Source organism: Pyrgilauda ruficollis, unplaced genomic scaffold, assembly GCF_017590135.1.
Source record: "Pyrgilauda ruficollis isolate IOZ18807 unplaced genomic scaffold, ASM1759013v1 scaffold20, whole genome shotgun sequence".
Taxonomy (NCBI): Eukaryota; Metazoa; Chordata; class Aves; order Passeriformes; family Passeridae; genus Pyrgilauda; species Pyrgilauda ruficollis.
This window is the reverse complement of record NW_024519207.1, coordinates 1,981,593-2,005,693: the sequence shown is the minus strand read 5'-3', so window position 1 is coordinate 2,005,693 and position 24,101 is coordinate 1,981,593. Positions and strand designations below refer to the sequence as shown.

The 24,101-nt window shown below is 37.0% G+C and overlaps 1 protein-coding gene across 1 annotated transcript; it reads right to left on the bottom strand.

Moving 5' to 3' along the window:
* Positions 1-461: 461 nt before the first annotated feature.
* On the bottom strand, positions 462-24,101 carry NEK5 (NIMA related kinase 5). Its single transcript, XM_041467061.1, has 22 exons — positions 23,985-24,101; positions 22,157-22,253; positions 20,725-20,822; positions 18,694-18,777; positions 18,516-18,586; positions 17,250-17,336; positions 16,114-16,168; positions 13,939-14,139; positions 13,771-13,852; positions 12,140-12,276; positions 8,584-8,777; positions 7,222-7,288; positions 6,760-6,879; positions 6,399-6,482; positions 6,196-6,300; positions 5,215-5,295; positions 4,327-4,395; positions 3,442-3,565; positions 3,122-3,247; positions 1,980-2,117; positions 1,220-1,334; positions 462-811 (listed from the first exon to the last, which is right to left on the bottom strand). Exons 1-22 carry the CDS (start codon positions 24,099-24,101, stop codon positions 625-627), a joined length of 2,439 nt encoding a protein of 812 aa, XP_041322995.1. The 3' UTR covers positions 462-624.

Below are 24,101 nucleotides of genomic sequence, written 5' to 3'. Positions count from 1 at the left end.
TATTAACAGTTGAACTCTAAGATATTTTCCAAAATAAATGATTCTTTGAAAAAAAAAAAAAACCTGCTAAAATCAGACTACAGACTGTAATTTTCTCTTTATTTAAGATTCACTTGGATTGTATGAAATTTTTTATGTGAAAAAATATGGTTGGAAGAACCTACATACCTGCATGGTTTATTAGGAACTGGGGAACGCACAATTCTCATGGCACTAATAAACCCTTTTACTGCTACTATATAAAACTCCTGAGCAGCTGCTGTTACTACGTAGGGTCAGTACCGTGTAAATGAAACTAGATTACAAAGCTGTGCTGGCAGTATGCATTGATTATGAAAAGCTGGAAGAGATTCTTAAAACAAAGAGTTGACTTATCTAGGGCAATAAAATACACAAACTAGGAGACTCTCGTACATGACACAAAAATGGTTAGAGTACACAATCAGAAATTTGCTTAAGCAAGACTTGTCAGGTATGTCCAGGTAGTTAAGAATAATAGATGAAATAGCATTTCAGTCTGGATGAGGATTTTTCAGTGTTCAGATATCTGAAAAGTACCCTGATTTGTTTTTCTTTTAAAGAAAAAGAATCAAAGCTGCCTTCTTCATGTGCATCAACACCAAATTACCCATGATTATTTTCTAAATCATCATCAGATTCTCCAAGTTTGTGAGGTAAACTCATCTTTTCTTCATCTGTTTGACTTTTATTTATTGAAAAGATGTGAGACTCTTCTGCTGGAGAAGTTGACAATTTTTCCAGAGATTCTTCCAGCTGGTGTCTGAGTTCATCTTCAGAATCTTCAAAATTTCTGCACAGTAAAACAAGAGAATTATATTAATTAAATTAATATAATTTCATAGCAAATCTTTCTCCATTCAAGGACTACTAGGGTTTTTTTAAACACTTTATAAATAATATACAAGTAACACATCTAATGTGAACTTCTGTCTCTGTCAGATTGTTTACCTGTATTTAAAAGGCAAGAGAAAAGAGCTGCAAGGCCATGTTGATATTTCTGCTGTAATATTTAATGACATTTTAAATGTAATTTTTAATGAATTTGAATTGGCTGTGACAAATTCCAGAACTAAAAGTTAAATTAGCAGACTGTAAGTTTTCTTTATTTATGAATTTTTAAGAACACAGTAAAACTTTAGGCAATGCAACCTAAAAAACTGTCCAGTTGTGGATTTTTCTCTTGATGTGCTTGACTTACGTGTCTTCACCATCTGATCTTGGCTCAAGTCTACCTTCATCAACATCAACAGCAGAGTATGTTTTTGAATCATCTTCCTTGTTTTCTTCTGGAGGCAACAGAGTTAATCTCCCTTCTGTAAAGAAAGAGAAACTTTGCTTCAGCTGTATAGTAGAAAACTATAAAAGTATGTGTAAAGGAATAGCAAACGAATAAATGCTTGAAGTGTTTTGTTGTTGTTCAAATTACAATGGAAATGTCACACTTCTGTTGATGCAAAGTAAATGTAATTTTTTTAACAGTGTTACCTTAGGAAAGTGGGCTGCAGTGCAGGTGAGTTTGAGTCAATTGCAGTGTCAGCTGTCTGAGCATGGACCCTGTTGTAAAGTCACCACTGTCATTTAAGTCACCATGTATTTGAATAAATGCTTTTTACAGGTTCTTCAAGCTCAGCAGTTGCAGGGGCTAGCTCCAGGTTTGTGGTACCTACCAGCCTGCTGGCAGTAGCACCTTTCCTTTGTCTAGCCAAGCAAAGGTCAGAATTACATATGAAGGTAATAGCCAGTGAGTAGGGCTTGCCCCTTTCCCTGCTTTTGAAAAGAGCAGTGTCCTGGAAGAGGCCTCTCAGTGCTTCAGGGACAGAGCAGAGGTTCTGTCCCTGCTTTTCTAGGTTGCCAACTGCTTCAAAATGTTGATTCTCATCACAGACCCTCTGCCAAGGGTAGAAGAAATATTACACTAAAGAAAAACATGCAGAATTTACAGGAAAAAAACATCCCACCTTTGTCTTCCTCAAAACAGATAAAGGAATCATCAGACAGCTCTGCTTTTGCTAAGATGCTCAGGAGTGTCTCTGGTGGTGTCTGTTTCCACTGCTTCCTGTTTTCTGGGATGTCTTCAGGCAGAATAACATGGTGAGCTGAAGAACACCAAGTTTAGTTCTTAGGTCACTAAAGCATTACTGTAGCTCAGCACTGTCTTTTGTCAGATTCATACTTTCTAGTCTCAACACTGATTTCTTCTTTTTGTGCAATTCTGATTTATTTTTTTTTTCCTTTATGGAATACTCCTGATTTTTTAATAAGTACTTGATCTGATGGATAGGGAAAAATGGTCTGGACTACTCATCACTAAAAATGTTTAACACCGGTTCTAATGGTTAAGTAACTTCTTATTAAACCTGGAACAGGCAGGTGCAGTTTCCCTGAGCAGTCCTTGCTCTGAAACTTGTTGGATTCTTGGTTTGAAAGAGCTTAAAAGAAGTTCTGTTTCTTTTGTGCCCAGTGGTCTTTAATCTAAGGCAGAATGAACAAAAGGTGGTGTATTAATAATATTCTGCTTTGTCTTTACTATCCATGCAAACTCTTCAGGTGATTTTTTGTCTATCTTGGTGTGCGGAGCATGCTGGAATGCTGGAAGAGCTCCTGTTTGCAGAAACCAGCCACTGGAGATACTTGTCTGCCTGGCAATGCACACAGTGGTACTGTAAGGAGCCTAGTGACTTTTCTCAAGTGGAGCATCCCCACAGCCACAGCGGGGTGAGGTGGCACTTGTGACAGTGGTGGCACCGCCGCTGTGTGCAGAGGGAAAACAGAACTCCACCACGCTCCAAGGATGGCACTGGCACTCACTGCCCTGTTGCTGTGTGTCATCAGCTCAAGGCCTGAGAAAGTGGTGATGATTAATTGAATAGATTGGCATTTTGAGCCAGAATGATTGATAAAACACAGTGCTCCTGATACGTATGAGCAACACAACATGACTGCAGTGTGAGAGGGGAAAGTGACAACTGTTTTCTGTGGCTTAACACATACAATAACCTCTGCTGTTACAAAGTCCTGCAATTAAAAGCCTGCTGGATCATGTGAACATTCAGGTATGGATGAATTCAGTCTGAATTTTAGGTGCTCAAAACTTTCTCACCAAGTTCATTTCCAGCCATAGTAGGACATGCAGATGTGACATCAGCACCAGCTAAAAAATTCAGTAGTGTCTGAGGGGCTCCAGGTTGCCAATGTTTTCTGGGTTTCTTCATATCATGTATGGACTCTAAGGGGAAGAAATAGAAGAGGCAAAGTTCTTTGGATTTTTTTTGTCAAGTAGATGTCCCTGTGATTATAATATTATGTGATATAAAGAAAGAGCTCATGAGATAAACTTGCTATAGCCTGAGTTACTGAATTTATCTAACTCCTATATAATTTTCAGGATTAATACTCAGCATTGCATTCCCCAATAAATACCTTTTGGGTAGTCAGACAGTTTTTCCAAAGCTCTGTCTGTATGATTTTCATAAACTTCCACCAATTTCTCCTTAAGATTCTCACCATCCACAAAAGTTAAAGTCTCATTGAGTTTATCTAATACCTGAAAAAACAATAAGTTACTCTGGAAGCAGTAAACAAAGATGGTACAATAGCTAATCCCTTCTCATTTTACTGTGTTTGCCAGCCAACCTCAGGTATGCACAGGAAAATTGTGTAACAAAAAGTGAAGCATCAGGACTCAGAAGCCACATTGTTCATCAGAGGGCTGCATGGGGCTCCACAGAGATGTGAAACAACAGAATGACAAAATAGTGCTTTATAAATTAAAAATATATATAATAAATTTTTTTTGTTGCTGTTAGGAATTTTTTTAAAATTCTAATATACTAATAAAATCTTAATATGTAGCTATTACATGTTGATAAGCCACAAATACAATTTTACTAAATGAAAACAAAATACTGTATGTAGTTGTTCTTGCTTTGTGATACAATACAATACCATTTCATTTCTGAAAAGAAACAGAAATGTACTAAAACAATCTACAAATTAAATTTAGCATTTGCAGACTAACTCAGTTTTGAGATAAATTCTTCCTCTCAAGCCATTTTAGAACACTTAAAAATCTGCACTCCTTCATTTTACCACGTGAAAGACTGACCCAAGTATCACCCAATTTTCTTGTAAGCAATTATCCTCTTGTAGAAGGGCAGACATATGCAACATGACAACAAATCCTCAATAGGAAGCTTCATTATAACAAAGGCAGAGGGTGATGGTAATGGAAACAAATCTTAGATCATGGAGCTCTCATGGTTCCAAATTTCTAATGTAAATGCTGCGAATATAACTAAAACATACCTCTGCTTCTTGAATGCTGTCCTCCTCAGGAAAACATACATCTAAATTAATTTCAAATTTTACTCCTCCCTAAAGAAAATTCACATGTTAATAATTTGTTCTAATAAATAGAAGCATTTAATTAAAAGTACACAGATTATATGGAACTACAAATTTGAAAATTATTCTTCTATTGAAAAGAACTTCTATTTTACAACATTCTTCTTCTGCTTAAGAAGATCAAAGTCGAACACATTGGACAAAAATAGACCTCCTTAAATATAATCCTTTTCCTTTAGTGGTATTGTAAAATTACTGCATCCGCTTTTGATTTTAAGGGCTTTTGATAAACATTTAATTCAAATCATTGCAATACACAGAGTTGGTTCTTATAGCTGGTTGTCAACCAGAACTAAAATTGAATACTGTACTGCTTCCACACAATATTTCATAAAAGACTTTTAGTCCACTTCACAGTGATCTTATGGTCAGAAATATTCCTGGTATATTATGTGCATTTCTAATTCAATTCCCATCTCCTTCTATGATTTTAAAAGCAGTATAGGGAATCACATTTTATAACAAAATATTTTAAAATTAGCATTCTGACTTGACTTTACCTAGACTTTGAATAAACATGAGTTCCCATGCACTAATAATGCAGTTTGATATAAGGAGGAGGACGTAGAGATTGATTACTAGGTGGGAACATCTAAGGGGAATCTTCCTCACATGGTCAGAAAACTCATTTATTTTCTTCTGATATTAACATCTAACAAACAGAAAACCAGCACTCTTAATTGACTCTCAAATAACTCCATTTCCAGACCTACCATAGTAATACAGTAATTTGAAATGTACAGATATAATAAGAAAATGTTTTAAAAATACAACAGTAAAGATGGATACTTTTGTGTTATATCTCTTTTCTAATATTGTTTGGTCTTCCTTATCCTGGAGTCTGACTTGCTTAAAGTTTTCCTCCATATCCTAGAAGGAGAAAAAAAACAAAAACAGTTTTAATCACACTCTTTGTAACTGAATATACGTATACCACATAAAGAAAGAGACTTCTTTAAGCAGCAAATATAGTCATGAATTTCCTTTACAAAGATTTTTAAGAATATTCCATTCATTGCCAATTCTGGCTTATCTGGCAAAAGAAAAACAGAAATTCTTGCGCAAATTGCAAGACTCTGATTTTTCAAAAACCCATGTTAGAAAGATACAGTACTGTGACAAGATAAAAATAATACAGATTTTTATTTTTTATGATCATATGCAAGATGACTCAAACTCATTTCATTCTGGAAAACTTTAGAAGTGATTAAAATCAAGATTTTAGTGGAAACCTATGCCTGTAAAAAGTATAGCCCTGTTTTGCAATATCTTGTGTGCTGGCAACAACTAAAAATATTTAATTACTCCTTTTCATATTATAATGACTCCTATAAGAATGCATCAGAGAAAAGCAAAGTAAATAACAGTATACAGCTTCTTCTGTGATCTGTGGCAATCAGTGCATGTCTTCAGCCTCAAGAGAAACCACAACAATTTATAGATTTTACTTTTATTCAGTTTCTCCAAAAGATGGAGAGCCCATGAAATATAGTCACAGAAGGCAGGCCCAAAATCTAATGTTTCTTTATCATTATCATGCATTTCCCATCAAATCACTGGGAATCCAAATTCTCTCCTAATTTGGCTGCCTATAACCCACTTAATTTCATCAAGTGAAATTAATTTTCATTTCATTTCAGAATTCATTTTATTAAAACTCAGATCCAGGATCACTGAGGAGGATACTACTGATATTGTCCCAGAGAATGAATTAAAGACAGTGTGGGACTCACACAGAAAGACCTATTTAGAAGGAGATGGTACTGATACCTGAAGTGACTTTTCTCCTGTTCCAGATATATCTTTGTTTTCAGACTGTTGCTCAGCTTTCCCTTGCCTCACAAGATAGGTTTTATCTTGTATTTTCTGGTTTTCCTAAGGAATATTTTTTAAAAATGTTCATTTCAATTCCCAATAAAGTATTCTAGCATAAAAAAGTAAATATGAATACCCATATGTCTGAGCTTTGTTACCTGGAGTACTCCTGCTCTAACTCTGAATTCTTTTATATCATTGTGGTATTCTTCCCGAATTTTCTGCAATTGTTTCAAATACTCCTATTAAAGAACAGTAGGGTAGAATATGTTTTTAATAAACCAAAGATAGAAAGAATAAATGTATTTATATATGTTCACATAAGATAGAAGTATCTGTTTGTCACCCAAAAGCAAAACTATAGAGGTATATTGTTTCTCCGTTAAAAGATGGGAAAAGAATGGAAAACAATCAATGATGGAAAAGAGAATCTGATGAAAAAGAATTCTTATGCCAGGAACACTACTGTCAAGAGTATAAGAAGAGAGTTTTAGGCAATTAAGGAAGAGATTCATTTACCTGTTCTTTCATTTCATTCTTTCTAGACGTGTTTTGCTGATGGTTTTTGAGATGCTCTTCCTTGGTTTTCTGCTGCTGTATTTGGTCATGATATGGGTCAGCAGAGGATGGTCGCAGTCCCTATGGATGTACAAATGAATCCCAGAGCAAATGAGTTTTCATTTAGAATCCTCTCCTTTAGTGCTCACTCAATTCACTCTCCCTGTTCTACTGAAGAATGCAGTAAAGGAAAGTGTATGTTTTTGGAGGAAAAAAATCACAGCAGAATTTTACATTGTTACAGTTTTGTATGAGGAAATAAAACCTCAGGATGAACACTGCAGAGCAGATCAGGGAATTTGCTAGAGCAAAACCTTCTACCTGACAGTGTTACAGTTTGCTATTCAAAAGACATCCATTCATCTTTGGATTTTCATTCTCCTTCTTTTACAGATTTTATTCTCTGGTTCATCATTTACCTACCATCTGTTTTTCCACTTTAATCTTGTACTGCTGGGCTTCAAACCGCCTTTGAAGAAATTCTGCAGTCCTGAGAGAAGAAAGTGATGTACATATACTATGTTTTATATCACAGACTCTGCTACCTTTGCACAAATAAGTCTCTATAGGTTCTACAACATATGACAAAGAGAACTTTCTTTATACTACATGGATATATAAATGTGGATAAAATATGTATAAATATGACACAACAGTAAAATAAGGAAACATTCTTTCCTGGCATTCCTTTTTCTATTACTTCAGTTACTTAAGCCTTTTGAAGAGTGCAGCAAAGCCCTTCCACCTTTTATTTGATAAAGGGTTGAAAGCATTAATTAAACCAATTGTTATTGAAAACATTAATTAAAACAAAATTTATTTCCCTGGTCCTCAAAATGAGTGAAAATTGTCATAATGGGGGCTGTATTGTCTTTCTCCTCTGTGCCTAATTCTATCAGGCAAACTTTGTGTATTTTCTAAACTTTTCCTTTGCTTTTTGCTGTAAAAAAACCATCAGTCACCTGTAAGCTCCCTGTTTCCCATTTATTTTATTTCCTGCCGCAGGAATCCACTTGTGCCGCAGGGAGGCAAAACTGAATTGACTCTGTCCTTAAATAAGGCATCAGAAATTCAGGTCAGGAAAGATGTTCTAAATCTGAAGATCTGTAACTGAAACATTCTAAACACTGTTGTTGTTGAATGAAAATTAATGATTCTGTCAACTTTAACGGAAAGCTTTGGAAGTATTCAAAATTTCTTTCTCAACGTTTTCAATGTTCATCCACACCTAAAATGGCCAGTCACAGAATGGACAGGAAATCTCCTAAGGTTGTACCTCTACTTTGTAACAGAAAAGCTTTGAAGTAAATAAACTGCTAGAGAAAGGGTCTTTATATCTGAAACAGAAATATAAGTGCTGCTTATATGGAAAAAAAAAACCACTTTCATGGTCTGCTCTCACTCGGTTCCCTTCAGTGCAGAACTCCTTCTGATCTTTGTATTATTCTCATCCTGGTGTGAAAGACAGGCAGTGTTCATCCTTGGTATAATCAGAGATTCTACAGAAAGCTTATGTTTTACTTTTTACCCAGTAAAAGACTGGGCTGAGACTTGGGAGACATTTTGACAATGAAATATCAAACACTAGGCCAATTCAAATGGAATTTCTAGATGAACAGGAATTGTGTTGTTGTCCGACAAACTTATGTAAAAAAAAAAAAAGAAAAATTATCCAAGACAAAGGAGAGGAGGCATTCCACTAAATCAGCTATGCCAGCTTTACTTCCTCAGGAAGGCTGATAGTTCAAAATACACAAGACAGAATAAAAAGAGTGATGTGTTTACCAGTCGGGTGGTGGAGGAGCAATTTGTCCTTTTAATTCATAGTAATCTTCAACTCTTTGGCTGATATGAGAAAGGTCATAATGTACATTAGCTTTCCTTTGCAAGCTGTCAAGCTTCTCATAGTAATGACCATAATGACCATGCACTCTAATGCTTCCTGGCCTTTCTGCCATATTAAATCTGGATGTCTGTGGCTGGAAATATAATAAAGGATGTTATTTTACCTGTACTCATTTGTATCAGCACAAGTTTGAATTAACCTCTTGTACTTCTCTCCTGTCTGAGTTGCATGGTAATATGACTGTCTATCGTATAGTTAGTGTAAGTTTTCAAAATCCTTTCAAATATAACCCAGAAACTTCCAAACTTGTCACAGCTTATGTGATCTCACCACTGCCTTTTCCTTTTCCCCTGTTCCATCAGCTCCTGTCATTAAGCAGCAGCTCTCTCACATTGTTGTGAGTGAGTCAGCATAAGGCTTTGTACTCTGTAGTGTCCTGGCCCTAGAGTCACTTCATTGTTCTGGAGCCTAAAGCACTGAATTATTTCCAGGAGAGCCTCATTTTGACATGTGATAGCAAGGGGAACCTGGGATGTAGCTCTGGACAGTACAGGCATTGATGGCTGCTTTCAGGGGAGCACTGTGCTGCTTCATTTCACATCTCTTTGATTACGAGCATGTGGGAGTTGGGCTTTCATTTCTCAAAGCCCTCACTGTGATGAAACATCCCTGTATTCCTCCTTTGAGACAAGACTGTCATTTCCATTTCTCATATGAACAATGGAGAGAAGATGATCACCTAGCTAGCTGCCACTGCCTGATATAACTGTGGTCAGACATCCACAAACTTTTCCATTGTTGGAGACTATGCGGTGCATGAGAAAAATGCTAAATTTTGCTTACTTTTCATAAATGTACATGCATCTAAGTATCATTTTCACAGTTAAATACACTAACTATTCTTCCCCATTTTCCTTCATAGATACTCTGAAAGTAGACTCATGTACCTGTGGTACAGTCCAGATTACAGTTGAATAAAAATTCCTATCTGTGTAAGAAGAAAGTTTCCAACTGTCATCAAAGCTCCCAAGGAAGAAGTAACCCCAAGAAGTGTTTATCTCATTCCTCAGTGAAGTAGGCTTTACAGTATGGTTTCCAGATGGCAATCCCAAGCAATAGTAAGAACAAATTAGGCTATTCAAATAAATGCCAGGGGACTGAGAACTGTGACTAGTGAAGCAGGCATGCTTGACCAACTCACTAACATTCTACAATTAAATGACTGGCATGGAGAGTAAGGGGACATTTCCTATCAGACAACTGCCTTCATGCAGGCTTTTGACACTGTCTGCCATAAAATCCTCATAGGGAAGCTGATGAATTGAGAGTGAGATGAGCAGGCAGTGAAATTGCTTGAAAAGTGGCCCAAAGGGTAGTGATCACAGGGTGAAGCACAGCTGAAGGCCAGTAACTAAAATTCAACATCTTCACTAATGATTTAGATCATGGAGGAGAGGGGGGGGCAGAGTGCACCCCCAGCACGTTTGCTGATAACACAGACTGGGAGGAGTGGCTGATACACCACAGGGTTGTATTGCCATCCAAAAGGACCACAATGGGCTGGAGAAATGGGATGACAGAAATTTCATGGAGTTCAGCAATGGAAGTGCAAAGTCCTACACTCTGCACCAGTATATGGTGGGAGCCATCCCGCTGGGAAGCAGCTTGGCAGGGAAGAAAAAGGGGGGGCTTGGTGCACAACAAGTTGACCATTAGCCAACAATGTGCCCTTCCTGAAAAGGTGAATGACATCCTGGCCTGCATTAGCAAAAGCATTCCCAGCAGGTCAAGGGAGGTGATCTTTTTGTACTACTCAGCACTTGTGAGGTCACACATGAAGTGCTGTGTCTAGTTCTGAGCTCTCCAGAACAAAAGAGACAGTTACAAACTTGAAAAAGTCCAGTGAAAGGCCTGGAGCATTATTCCTATGAGTAAAGGCTAAAATAGCTCAGACTGTTTAGCCTGAAGGTGGGATCTTATCAATGGTTGTAGCTGCCTGAAGGGAGGGCGCAGAGAGAATGGAGGCAGACTTTCCTCTGGTACCTAGTGACAGAACCAGAGGCAATGGGCACAAATTGAAATACAGAAGGTTCCCTCTGAACATCACAAAACATATTTTTCACTGTGGGGGAGGGTGACTCAGGGTGAGGCACAGGTTGCCCAAATAGGATTTAGAGTCTCCATCTTTGGAGATACCCAACAGCCAACTGGACATAGTCCTGGACAACTGGATCTAGATGACCCTGCCTGAGCAGGGGTGTGGACAAGGTGACGACCAGAAGTCCTTTTCAACCTTAACCATTCTGTGATTCTGTGAATCCTGAAGCAATATCTTCAAAGTATGGCACTATGCAAGTGTCCCTGAAACCCTGCACACTGTTTATTTGGATGTTGAAAGAATGTGGAAACATTCTGGGAATGTGTTCCCAGTGTAGGTCAAAACACTGTGGACAAAATTCTGCCTTTGATTATAGCAGTAAAAGGAAACTGTCTTTCCAACTTAATCCATCTCTGGATTTGCATTGGCACAAATGTAACTGTGAGGAAAATGAAGTCCTACGTTCCACACAGGGCCAGTATTAGTCACAGTTAGTGTTAGTGATTGCATGATGGACGCAGTTCTGGGAATTCCACATTCCCTATCAGCAGTTAAGCTCGTGTAACTGCAGTGTGCAGATCTGGGGGCTCCCAGATCCTAAATGGGCTGTGCTTATGTCCACCAGCATTCAAGGTACTACCTCATGCTCTTAAAGATAAACATAAATGTGTGCAGTGATGCTAAGAAAGAGGCTGGGCATAGCATACAGCTGATACACTGCCTGAGGAAAGGAGAGGGTGCAAAACAAGCGAGAGACAAAGTGGTTGTGAAAAACTGGGCTTGCACTGGGGAGAAGGCTGTCAGTAACAAGTATCTGAGGCAATGGTAGTGAGTGCTGGTGATTTTGCCCATGAATGAGCTGTCAGAAGGGTTGAAGTAACAGGATCAGTGTATTTGCTTCTATAGCAAAAAATGCAAACATGGAGCTTATTTGCCTTTGTACAAACATAAATGCTAAGCATGTCTCAATCCTTTTGTTACAAAGGACCACACCAAAGCAGCCTAGATTCAGTATTTCCCATTTAGGCTTTCAAAACATCTCTTCTGAGGATTCAGGCACGTTTAACTGTCTCTACTGTCCTAGCATAGGCATTAAGCTAAATACTTATTTTATCTATATATAGCTAAACACGTGTCTTAAGCCTTTTAAGGTAACTTTTTAAGTGCAGGCATTTGCTTTCTGAAGATTATATATATATATATATGAGTGTGTGTGTGTGCAATAATGTATAATTCTGAAGATAATTTTGTTTGTGTATAAATATACATACATGTGTATATATATATATGCGAATGTGGATACATATAATGTATAATTCTGAAGATAATTTTGTTTGTGTATAAATATACATACATGTGTATGTGTATATATATATGCGAATGTGGATACACAGTACCTGAATAATAGGCTGTTGTACTCTTGAAGGAGGCTTCCATTCATTTCTTTGAAATAATTCCTGTTTCTTGAAAGGCATCACTATTCCAGATTCCAGAGAAAATGGGTCCTGGACTCTTGTTTTCTGAAGTTTATATGCTTTGTAACAATAAGAGATTAAAAACCTGCATTCTGTGCTCTCTTCATGATTAATGATCATGTGGTTGCAAACCATAGTAGGATGCCCACACCTAACATTGACAGGTTGGGTTAGTAAACATTCCTTACATCCTTTCACCATCATCACCATATCTCACACCATACCACACATAGTTTTGCACAGCACACTATGAATAAGAGGGAGACCTTTATAAACTGGAGTGTCGATTTCATGCTAGTTCCAAGAACACAAAACAGGAGGTCTAATTCACAGGCTCTGGGTGCCTTTGCTTAGGCATTCCCTTTCTAAACCAGACCCTCCATACGCTACAAATCACTAGGCAATGTTGTAGTACCTGTGAAATTTGAAAAAAAAGGCTGAAAAGTGAAAAATCTACTTTTTCAGTTTCCCATGTAGGAGAATACAAGTACAGACCTTTCCAGTTTGGTCAGTCAATATTTTGCAAATATCTTAGATGCAGTAATGAAAAGCAGTATCCTTTCTTGGATTAAGTAGTTTCTAAGTGAGTTTTAAATCTTACATGAGTATTGACTGTTTGAGTATCATGTTTGGAAGACAAAATGTATTAAAACTATGATTAAATGATCAGAGATTTTTTTTTTAAGTGCCTAAGTTATTTAGTAGTTCAGGCTTCTGTCCAAATTACATTGGTTGAGCGGGCAGATAAACCTCATTGAAAGTAATTTTCAAAATAACAGAGGTTCCTACACTACTGATTAATGTTTTTTGGGGGGGGAGAGGGGGGAGGAGGGGAGTCCAAAGTGTTGTTAAGTAACTACATAGGTTATTTTCACAGAACTGTTTTAACTGTTTTGATATTCCAAAGATAAATTCGAGGACTCATTCTGATATAATGAAGAATATATAATTACAACAAAGTTACACTGCCAGAAACATGCCAGATATTCAACAGTTCATAGACATATATTTATCCTCAGTCAGGTTTTTTTTAGAAACTGCATACATAATCTGGTCTATCAATGGGCACTAAATCAAAATAGAGTTCACTGTCTCACAGTTTAATAAAATTTGTAAGACTTTGTAAAATACTTTCTTATTGTTTTGTAAAACACTATGGAGCATGTTTTACAAGATTTATGCTTTTTTCACACAGTAAGGATGTTTTTCATGTGACAGACACAAACTAGACCAAAGCCTCTCACTTCTGGAAATTCTGTTTTTTAAAGAACTAAGATTAACATTTCAGCACTTTCCTAAGGCAGCTCTTCTGGATGACCTTAGCTGAGGAGCTGGTGTTAAAGCTGTCTTTCCCTGAACAGGACAGCAGTGCTTCTTGCCTGGGTGAATGGTTCTGCTGTTGCAGTTCTCTCCTCTATTTACTTTTATACTTGGGTGAAACCCTTCATCCAAATGTGCAGTAAAGACTGCTGGAGAAAGTTACACCCAACAGTTGTATCATAACTAACAAATGTTACTGTAGAACTAATGATACATAATATTATTATCATTACCTTGTATCTGCTTGCCTCTAGAGTGAGATGCTGAAGGCCTTTTTCTACATACCACAGCGTGACTGAGTTCTTCCCATGCTGCCTATCAGAAAAAACAATATCTGACAGAACTGTTTATGCCACTTTCATACCTGTTTTCTCTCAGCAGGCAGCGGCACAGTCACTCACCTCAGGGGGCAGATACCTGAGAACAAGTTTCTGCAAGAAGGGCTTCCTTAGAATAGAATTGATGGATGGTCGATCTCTCGGAGATATTTTAAACAGCTGGGAAATCAATATCCTCAGGTCGTAGGAATAGTTAGGAGACACTGGTTGAAAACGTCCTCTGCAAATCTTCAGCACCAGCTCATGCAAACTATTGCCCTGAAACTTAATTAGGGAAAACAATGAAAAGAGGACAGTTAGTGTTATTGGTTCAGAATTATGGACTAGACATCCCAATTTGAAAACAGGTACTTGTTGACACAATCATAGAATGGTTTGCATTGGAAGGGACCTCAAAGATCATCTCATTCCAACCTGCCTGCCATGGGCAGGGACACCTTCCACTGGACTGGGCTGCTCAGAGCCCCATCCAGCCTGTCCTTCCACATCAGGGATGAGGCATCCACAACTTCTCTGGGTAACCTGTGCCAGTGCCTCACTACCCTCACAGTAAAGAATTTCTTCCTAATATTTATGTTTACCATCTTTCAGTTTAAAGTCATTCTCCCTTGTCCTATCATTACATACCCTTGTCAAAAGTCCTTCTTCATCTCTTTCAGGCCCCCTTTAGGCACAGTAAAACTGCTGAGTCTCTCTGGAGCCTTCTCTTCCCCAGGCTGAACAACCCCAGCTCTCTCAGCCTGTCTTTGTAGAAGAGATGTTTCAGCCCTCTGATCATTTTTGTGGCCCTTCTCTGGGCTCATTCCAATAATTCCATGACCTTCCTTTGCTGGGGGCTGCAGAGCTGGATGCAGCACTCCAGGAGGGGTCTCTCAGAGCAGAGTAGGTGGGAGAAGCCCTGTGCTGTGGAATCCCTCCACAAATCCTTCCTTGCTAACCATGGTTTGATGTAGAAAATTAATATAAACACTCTCTGATCGTGTTTTCCTGGTTTTAGCTGCACAACTAAAAGGTCAAATGACATCTGTACCTGGAAGAGTTTTATTCACCCTTTGCTGTCAGACAGTAACACAGGACCCCATCTTTCCAGAATGCAACATGATGTGTTTTGCCAAAAGCTGCTCAACAGAGATCTACATACATATTGTCTTCACAGGGTTCACCTTCAAAACCTCACTTCACCCAGCAGCCTCTGCATTCTGTGCTCCCTCCAGAATGAAGATACAATCCTTATTTTTTAACAAGTGATGCCAGTCAGATAATTCAGTCCTCTCAGCTCACTGAGAGGCAAAAAAACCCAAGTTTTTTTTCTTTCTAAAATCACCCTTTTATTTATGCGGCAATTCTGAAGGTGGTAGAATTGAATTCACCTTAGCTTTGCTTGCATTTCCTGTCTACCTGTGCATTGAGTCACTGCCCTCACACTGAAACAGTGGGCAGCAATATGGAATAAAACACCTAATATTCATACAAAGTAATATTTCATGTTTTGCCACTTTGTGAAATCAGCAGTTTTCCTCAGCAGTATTCCTCTTGCTCCTAGCTCAGCACAATTTGCTCTATTTGTGCTGCTCTACCTTCTCCCACATCGGAGCTCAGCAAAAAGTCAACATCTGCTGGTCCCAGGAATCTGATCCTTTTCCTGCTGTCAAGATTAGTTTATGCTGTGTTCCCTTCTCCATGTAATAGCCACAGGCTGAGGCTCAGACCAGGCTGAGGACAACACAACTTCCTAAAGATGCTATCTCGGATGTTTTCTGACATAAATGTGCTTTCAAACAAAATATATTGCCTTTAGGAAAATTCTTCCTGGGACTCAAACCACTTTCTGGGGAAATGTGGGGTTTAGGTTCTTTAGTAAGTGTAGACTGGTATTTTCAAACAGAAATGAGTAAAATTATATACCTAAGCCTAACCTTGAAGCCTGTCTTTTATTCCTTCCATTGTTTATCTGTCTTGAAAACGTTTAGTAATTTTTAGAGAGCAAATATATGTTCAAAGTTTGTACACATGCATATATGTAAATTATTGGACTACAACATAATACTTTTTATTTAATTACACACAAAAGAGATACATTATGAAAAGTTAAATATTAGCAGTCATTCTTTAATATCAATAAATAAGATGAAAATAACTCTTGTAGCTCACAGTGAATACTATTACTACTACAGGTTTTGCAAGGTGACCACTATATTTTCTAATAATATGATAAGGAGATGACTGTACAGTACTTACAGGATGCTTTAGTGCACACAGCTCATAAAGCACACAGCCAAGAGACCAAATATCTCTGTGAATAAGAAGTAAAGTTTCAATGAAAAGTCTATAATATTTTCATTCATGTAATCAGTACCTCTTATCAGCTCCCAAATTTATTGCCATTATTCTGTCAGACTGGTGCAAATTTTATTTTTAAGATGCTCTAAAAAGAACAACTAGAAATTTATTTTTAGTTGTGGCAGCAGTGTTTCTATGGTATCTAATTAGGTTTTTTAATTATAATTTGAAAAGGCACATGATACAGGAAGTCTACTTAATATTTATAGCAGGATGAAGGGCAAAGCCGATTTGATAGCTGGGGAGACAATACAGGAGTAAACTTGTCTGAATAGCACCTGAGAGCTGAGATGCTACTCTGAGCTCCAGGACATTTGGTGTTGATCATATTCCCCACAAGGAGAAGGGGGTCTAGGCTCACTCACCTCCTGACTTTGCAGTGCTTCTCATCTGGTATTTTGTGGTAAGCCTCAGACCTATTTATCTTTCCTGCAGCTGGCTACTGCAAATTTCCAAAGCAGCCAAACTAGCAGTTTTCATTTTAGTGTGCTTTTATAAATAATAAATGAGTGTATCAAAAATTCATGTACTTGGAACTGTAAAGATGCATTGTTTCTTACATCTTGGAAATTAGATAAATTTGGTATTTAATGAAGAAGCAGATTAAGCAAAGGGAAAAATACTGGTTTGCAATTCCCACCACTACTAACAAGAAGTATTAAAAGAGAGTTTAAAATAGAAGTAATTTTATAAAGCCGAAATATATAATTATATTAAGCCTTAAGATTAATCACAGCAAAGTCATGATTGCTATATTTGGGACATTGTAAGTGAAAATACTACTGACATTTTTGTATAGTATAAGGTAGTCGTTGTGTACAATGATGCACCTAATCATTGTACACAATAATACAAAACTTCACAAAGGGTGACCATGAGAAATTCCCATGCTCTGTACAAATACTGATTTAAATCATATTACTATTCTTTTAAAATATTCTTTAAAATATTTATATTATTCTTTAAAATATTCTAAAAAGTCCTTTCATGCCTGCACATCCTCACACAAGTAGGAAGGAAAGAGAGAGACTTACGTTTTGTTGTTGTATGGTCGATTTTCACATATCTCAGGTGAAAGGTAATAGGGGGTCCCTACACAGGTATGGGCAAACTCTGTAGTACTAATGAAACACAATGAACAGAAAGGCTTACACACTGCAAAAAACAGAGCTAGAGACCTGAACTAGAGACTTCTCTGCCACAGGTTAAAACAGGGGACATTACTTCTGCTCTCCAAATAGCTGAATAATGGAACATCCCATGAAAAACTACGGCATTTCCCAGTTCTGTGTGAAGTTCTGTGTAAGTTCTCCACTGTTTTAATAGTGGAGAGTGTTTGCACTTCAACAGAAAGCACATCAATTCCCTGTCCTTATCTTGGCCCACGAGCCTTTCATTCTATTTTCTCTCTTATAGCTGAGGAGGGGAGTAACCGAGCTTTTAAGGACACCTGGCATCCAGACAGTGTCAGCTCTCCACAGAAACTTAATTCACTAGTTACAGGAGGAAAAGTACTGTCAAGTACAAATTATATTGTTGTATGAGTCTATTACATTTTTTTTTTACATATTTTATTTTTTTGATGTCTTGGACATTCAAATTCTGAGGTTTACTTCCTATCTGCTGGGTGCTGTTCTGCTGTGTAGAAGCAATCCTTACAGCAGCTATGCCCAGAACACTTCCAAAGGAAGACACTCTGGGCATCAGTAGTCTACATACTGAGAGCTGAGTTCTGTCGAAGATAATCAAAAAACACAAAAAGAGATCAAATCTAAGCATTTCCCTGTTGTTATCATGCCCCCGGCATGTTTTGGCCACACCTGGCCACTATCCAGGATAGGCCAACCTTGTCCCCAAAGTCATTAAAGACAAGGCCTCCCTTTTTGGGAGAACAATAGAGATGAAAGGCCAGCCATGCTATGTTCCCAGGCCCACGTGGTCATTCTGGGTATTTTAAAAAAAATTAACATAGGCTCTGTCTTGGAAGACACACAACATATGTCCAAACTCTCTTCCTTTACTCTCTCTTTAGTTTTAAATGCTCTTCACTTTTGTTTTTATGAGGCAACAGAAGTCATTGCCAACAGCTGCATGAGCAAGAACTGTATCTCCAGAAACAGATCTGTGCTTCCATGCAGGATGGCATGTTTTAGGATAACAAGAGAAAATGTAGTGTCAGACCCTTTGTATCCCTTCAGCAAGTACAATCCACAAACAATTTGCATGTTCAGGCTGCATTCTGGACATTCACAAACATTCCATTTGGGGCAGGTCACAGACTGATTAAAAACCATACTTACCTGTTCATCTGTCTCGCTATGCCAAAGTCCCCAAGCTTTGCCACCTTTCCATTATTGCTAAGAAAAACGTTCTGCAAATAAACCCAAAAATAGTATGTGATAATGAAAGCTGGCAGGCCTTCTCAAGCATACATTTCACAGGACAAAATAACCCCCTCTCCAGTATCAGTTTTACTACCTGTGTTTTTACATCTCTGTGTAAAATCTTCTTGTCATGAATATGCTTCAAGCCCAAGGAGATCTGCACAAACCAACTGAGAATCTGCGATGAAAGTTACAGAGATAGATACCTATGAATTAGTGTGACTTTAATGGGGCATCTTACTGAAACATATAAAATAAAGACAACAACAAAATCTAAAATATATAGAACATATGCAATGGAAAACAGCAAAAAAGGTATTTTTAAAGTTAATGTCATAGATTTTTCCTTTCCATTTAGTGCTCTCACTAAACTAAATGGAAATAGATACCTACCCTACTTCCCTTATCACCATCAAGTTTTCCCTGACTGTGTCAGGACATGCACTTGTGAACAAGGACTGAAGAATCATGCCAAAGGAGAATAAGAATAATAGACCTTTTTTAAGAAGTGAGGGAGTGCAAATAACTAAGACAGAATTGGGAAGTGGCCTCTTAATCCTCAGTGATGGAAGTCATACCAGCCAGCAGTAGTACTTGTAGTCCTACTGAATGTGATCCAGGAAACAAAAAAAAACAAAAAAAGAAAAAAAAAAGAGAAAAAAGATGAAGGACTGAAATGTGGTGAAAGAAGTGAGATATGAAGAAACTTGTATAATAAGTAAGCACATGTGTTTATCCTTTATCCTTGGCCCAGTACAGCTTTTAAACATATATTTCATTTCCAATATACACGTTTCTTCTTAAATAAGGGCCTTTGGACTAAATTAAGAAACAAAACTACAACTTGCTGATATACTTCTCTATTTAGGAAAACTCATGCACATGAAAGACTTTGATTCAAGTAATAACCTTCTATTTAGCAATGCTGGACATTAAATAGATAATTTCCTGATTAGGGCTGATGCCACAAATGAGGCTTTCTCAGAAGTACATTTGAAAATATAGTTTAACACTATTATGTTAAATTGGGAAAATTTGCTTTCATTTCTTTGATCAGCAGATGTATCCTTAGTTTCTATACTTCATTCTTCTGCCTGTATTTCTTTTGCCTTGTTGGATTGGATATGTGTTATTCTGTGGCATTGTCAAGGGATTTGTGTGTTGGTTGTCTCCTTTGGGTTTTCATGATATGTGGGTTTGTCTTCTCTTTATTTTCTCTCAAGTTCTCTCTGCCTCTAGTATGACTCCCAATAGGATCTTAAAACTCATTATTACTGAATCAGTAATTCACTTTCAACTGACTTCTCCACCAAGGAGTTCCTCTTTTACTCCTAAAGCAAAAAGAAAAGTCACAATATTTTTTTTTCTTCAATTTTATGCCTTAGAGTATATTTCCACTAGCAGGTTGGATAGTATCTCTTTGGTTTCTAAGCAAAATTTTATTGTTCCTGCAAAAGTAGATTTTATTTATGACTAAATAATCCCAGAGTTCAGTCCACTAATTCCTACATAAAGAAAATTTCCTTCAGAAAGTTAAGAGTTAGTAAAAAATAAGGGAATAAATAAGGGATAGTGGGAAATCCTACTTCTGTGAATTGCAGAACTTATCATACTCACCTATTTACAAAATAAAATATACATGAACATGGCCTAGAAGCAGTCAGATATCTGAGCTTGTTTCTCTGTACTGGTTTAAAATTTAAATGGCATCAGAGAAGTTGTGACCGAAATGAAATGAATGAGAGATTTACCACAGACTTCAGTATGAAAGAGGATATGCTTTGATGCAACTAGCACCAACAAATTAAGAATTTGTTTGTAATACATCCTCCCCATAACTGGAAAGCACTATTTAAAAGAAGGTCTTCATGGTTTAATGGGTATATTACTAATGTAAAGAAAAAGTACATCTATTACACAAGGAGCAATAGGAGGAAGGGGGCAATAAAAAAGTCATCCTCATACTGCTAATGAATTAATTTCAGACCTTAAAGAGTGCTAAAAAGCCTTTCCATACTCCAACTAAAATCACCAAAGTTTTCTTTAAAAGCTCATTTATTACTGAATAATTCAAACCATGTGTTTCACAGAATATATTCTTCCCTCTAAAGAAAATGTCTTTCACCTGGTCCTCATCAAACAGCACTCCATGCTGCATATTTATCCTCTTCATTAAATCTCCACCATCACAGTATTCCATCACAATATATAGCTTGTTCTTTTCTAAAAGGAAAAGCATAATTTTGTCTTTATTCCTGTATTATTCATTAACACAGCAACAACTTATTTTTATTTTTACGGTCCTTCTTTCAAAAGGTAGCAGTTAACCTCTACCTCCTCCTCCTTTCTAAAGACTAACTGAGAAACCAGTGAAACCTGATGCAAAAATAAGATGTGAAAATATATTTAAATGGAGACTTAGCAAAATATTAAACACATGAGGAAATCCACAAGAGACCCCACTGAGAGATGTTCTTACAGGAAACTTAGCAGAATGCTCCAAAGTTCAGGTTTTTTGCTCAATAACTAAGTATGCAGTAAGGCTTGGGGAAAACGTTAAAAGTAGACAATATTCCAAAAAAGCAAAAATAAAGAGCAGGGCTTGCTTAATAGAAAAATTCAACCTATTCTTACCTCTCTGGGGTTAGAAAACTATCCGATTTACATGACCCCTAAAACATTTACAGTCCTGGTCACAGAGAATCATTTGAACAGAAGCTGCAACTATAGTTTTTATGACATAAGGCACTGCTTATGGGAGAGGGAATTAGCTTTCATGGTGAATAGAATTCCTTCTATCTCCTTCAGTCCTGAAGAATTCTTTATCCTTGTGTGGTAATTCAAAATATATCTGAAGAAAAAAGGCTAGCACAGCATTATGAGATTGATACTGGATCCCTGGAAATACAGTGTTGTATCAAGGTATGAAATGCCAATACTGTTTTTACATTCCAGATGCTGAAAGACATTTTCAGAGGTACTAACAGATGGCATTTCTATTTAATGGCCTCTTTTTGTGCTTGCCTGTTTTGTCTGCATGTATATGCATACATAAGTATGTATATATGTGTGCATGAATAGATGGTGTATGTATCATTATCATATACTGTCATATGTATGTGATGTGGATAAACAAAATATGAGGAACCCAAGGTTAGACCAGATAAAATGATTATTCTATTTCTCACCTATCTGATCAGCTGTTTGTCCTATTTGATCAGCCTATTCCTTGCTACACTCAAAAGCTCTCCTCTATTGAAACTCTTAGAAAATTCCCATTAAACTGTGGACTCCAATAAGAAATCAAGACTAAAGTTCAACTTGTACAGTACAGAGAGCTCAGGATCTAGGATTCATGCCAAGTATCCACTCACACAGGTGAAAAACACAAGTGATGCCTGAATTTGATGCCTGGTGTCCATTTCTTGGAGTTGAGACCTTTTCCCATGTTTAAGTAAGGCATTAGGGACAAGGCTAAGGGTGGTCAACACTAACAATGTAGGTTTTCTGCCTTCCACTCCTTCCACCACAATTAAAACAGAAATGTTAAAAGTAACCTTGCAAAGAAGCATAGAAGGTTACAATATTTGCATGCTTCATCTGGGCCAGCAGAATGACTTCTTTCTCAGAGGCTTCTTTTTCTTTCACAGGCATCTACAAATAATTAAGAAACTAAATTCTAGCAATTATATATTTAACCTTTTTCAAAAATAGTCACATTACCACACTATTCCCACACATACAAAAATACAGTGTACCAAGACAATGTAGAAAGATTATAAAATATGATGTATATATAACATTAAAAAAAACTGCAGTGTATGTTTGAAAGTGTATTCAGTAATTGGAACATGACTGAAGTTAAACCCAATTTCAACATTTTACAAACAGGCAAATGTATACCTTTAAACTTAAGTTAAAGAATTTAAACTCTAAAGTTAAAGAAATCCCATAAGAATTTGAAAAGTATGGATGCAGATGACTCTGTAATGGCAACAGATGTGATGTCAAAAGATCAAAGTAAAAAGAAAAAAAAAATCCTTCATTTTACTGGTGTTACTTGTTCTTGTAACATATCAGGCAAACTCTTTGCCCTCTTACATTAATGAAAAACTTCTATTTAGCTTATTATGATCACACTTCCATCAACACCACTTAAAAATTCATTTCTCTGAGTATCTATCCTTCAAAATGTCCTCTTGTATTGGACTGTAAAGTTTCTTACCTTCATTCTTAAGAAATATTTTTGAAATGTAATCCTTAAAGACTTAAAAATCAGTAACTGAATAAAACACACTCTACCATATTAAAAAAAAATCTTTTGACTTCAAAGTAGCAATTTTCTGTCTCCAGCTTCTGATTTTTGAACAAGTGGGATTCACAGTAACATTTCACTAGCAGCCATTCTTTTAGTTGTACATCAAAATCTAAGATTAGAAATGTATGGGGTTTATTGGTCACGAGCAGAGAGAGAAACTATTCAGCTTTTCATTTAGCTGTCATTACTCATGTATCAGCTTTTCCAGGTTTGAATCTGGAAGACATACAGCTCTTTCTAGAACTCATTCTTCTATTGTAATTCTCTAATATATTAGAAATTCACTGGGGTGGCCCAGAATAGCAACAGACCTGTCAAAAGCATGTAGGCACTCATTGAAATAGACTGTTTAAACCCCTGAACTGAAATCACAGAAACTTTAAGTGCCTTTATGGAACCAGATCCAGGCATGGTACTCCCCCAACACCTGAGCAAGTGGTCCTAAGCTGCCTCTGCAGTCAGTGGGAAGGAAGGCAGAAGCTTCATAGCCCAACTGAGATCATTCTAAATCAGAAATCTAAAACACATGTGACCAACAGCTTCCTAAAATGACTTAATTCTCTTGTTCTCCTTGAAAGGGTGTCTGGCCAAGCAGCTCAGTTGCTGACAGCAACAGAATGGAAAATTAAAATGAGACGAGATTAATCGAACTGCCATAAACATAAATGAGAATTGCAAAGAATCCATTGTGAATTACTCCTGTCTGAAAGATGGATGTGGGAAACAAGGAAATTTACCACAGAACTGTGATTTGTTACTTTAGTGGCAATATTTTCATTGTAGCTGAATCAACTATTACAGAATTTGAATTAGGCAGTGCCACACACTGTAGGCAGAAAGCTTTGAAAAGGACAAAAATGCAGTAAAAAGCAAAGACTTAATATCAAAACATGTATTTCATCTGTGCTTTTAAAATAATAAATTCACAAAGAATACAGTCTTTGGAAAACTTAGCTCTACATAATTGAGATGGAACTACAAAGGAGATGAAAAACAACCTAAGTTCATACCCAGCTAAATGCAAGTAGCACAATCTGGTAAATACAATTCAGGTTTTGTTGTTTTACCTTAGTTAAATTGATCTCTTTGATAACACACGGCTCATCATCCATTTTTCCTTTTGCCAAGAATATTTTGCCAAAAGATCCTTCTCCAATTTGTTCAATGAGTTCGTATTTATCCAT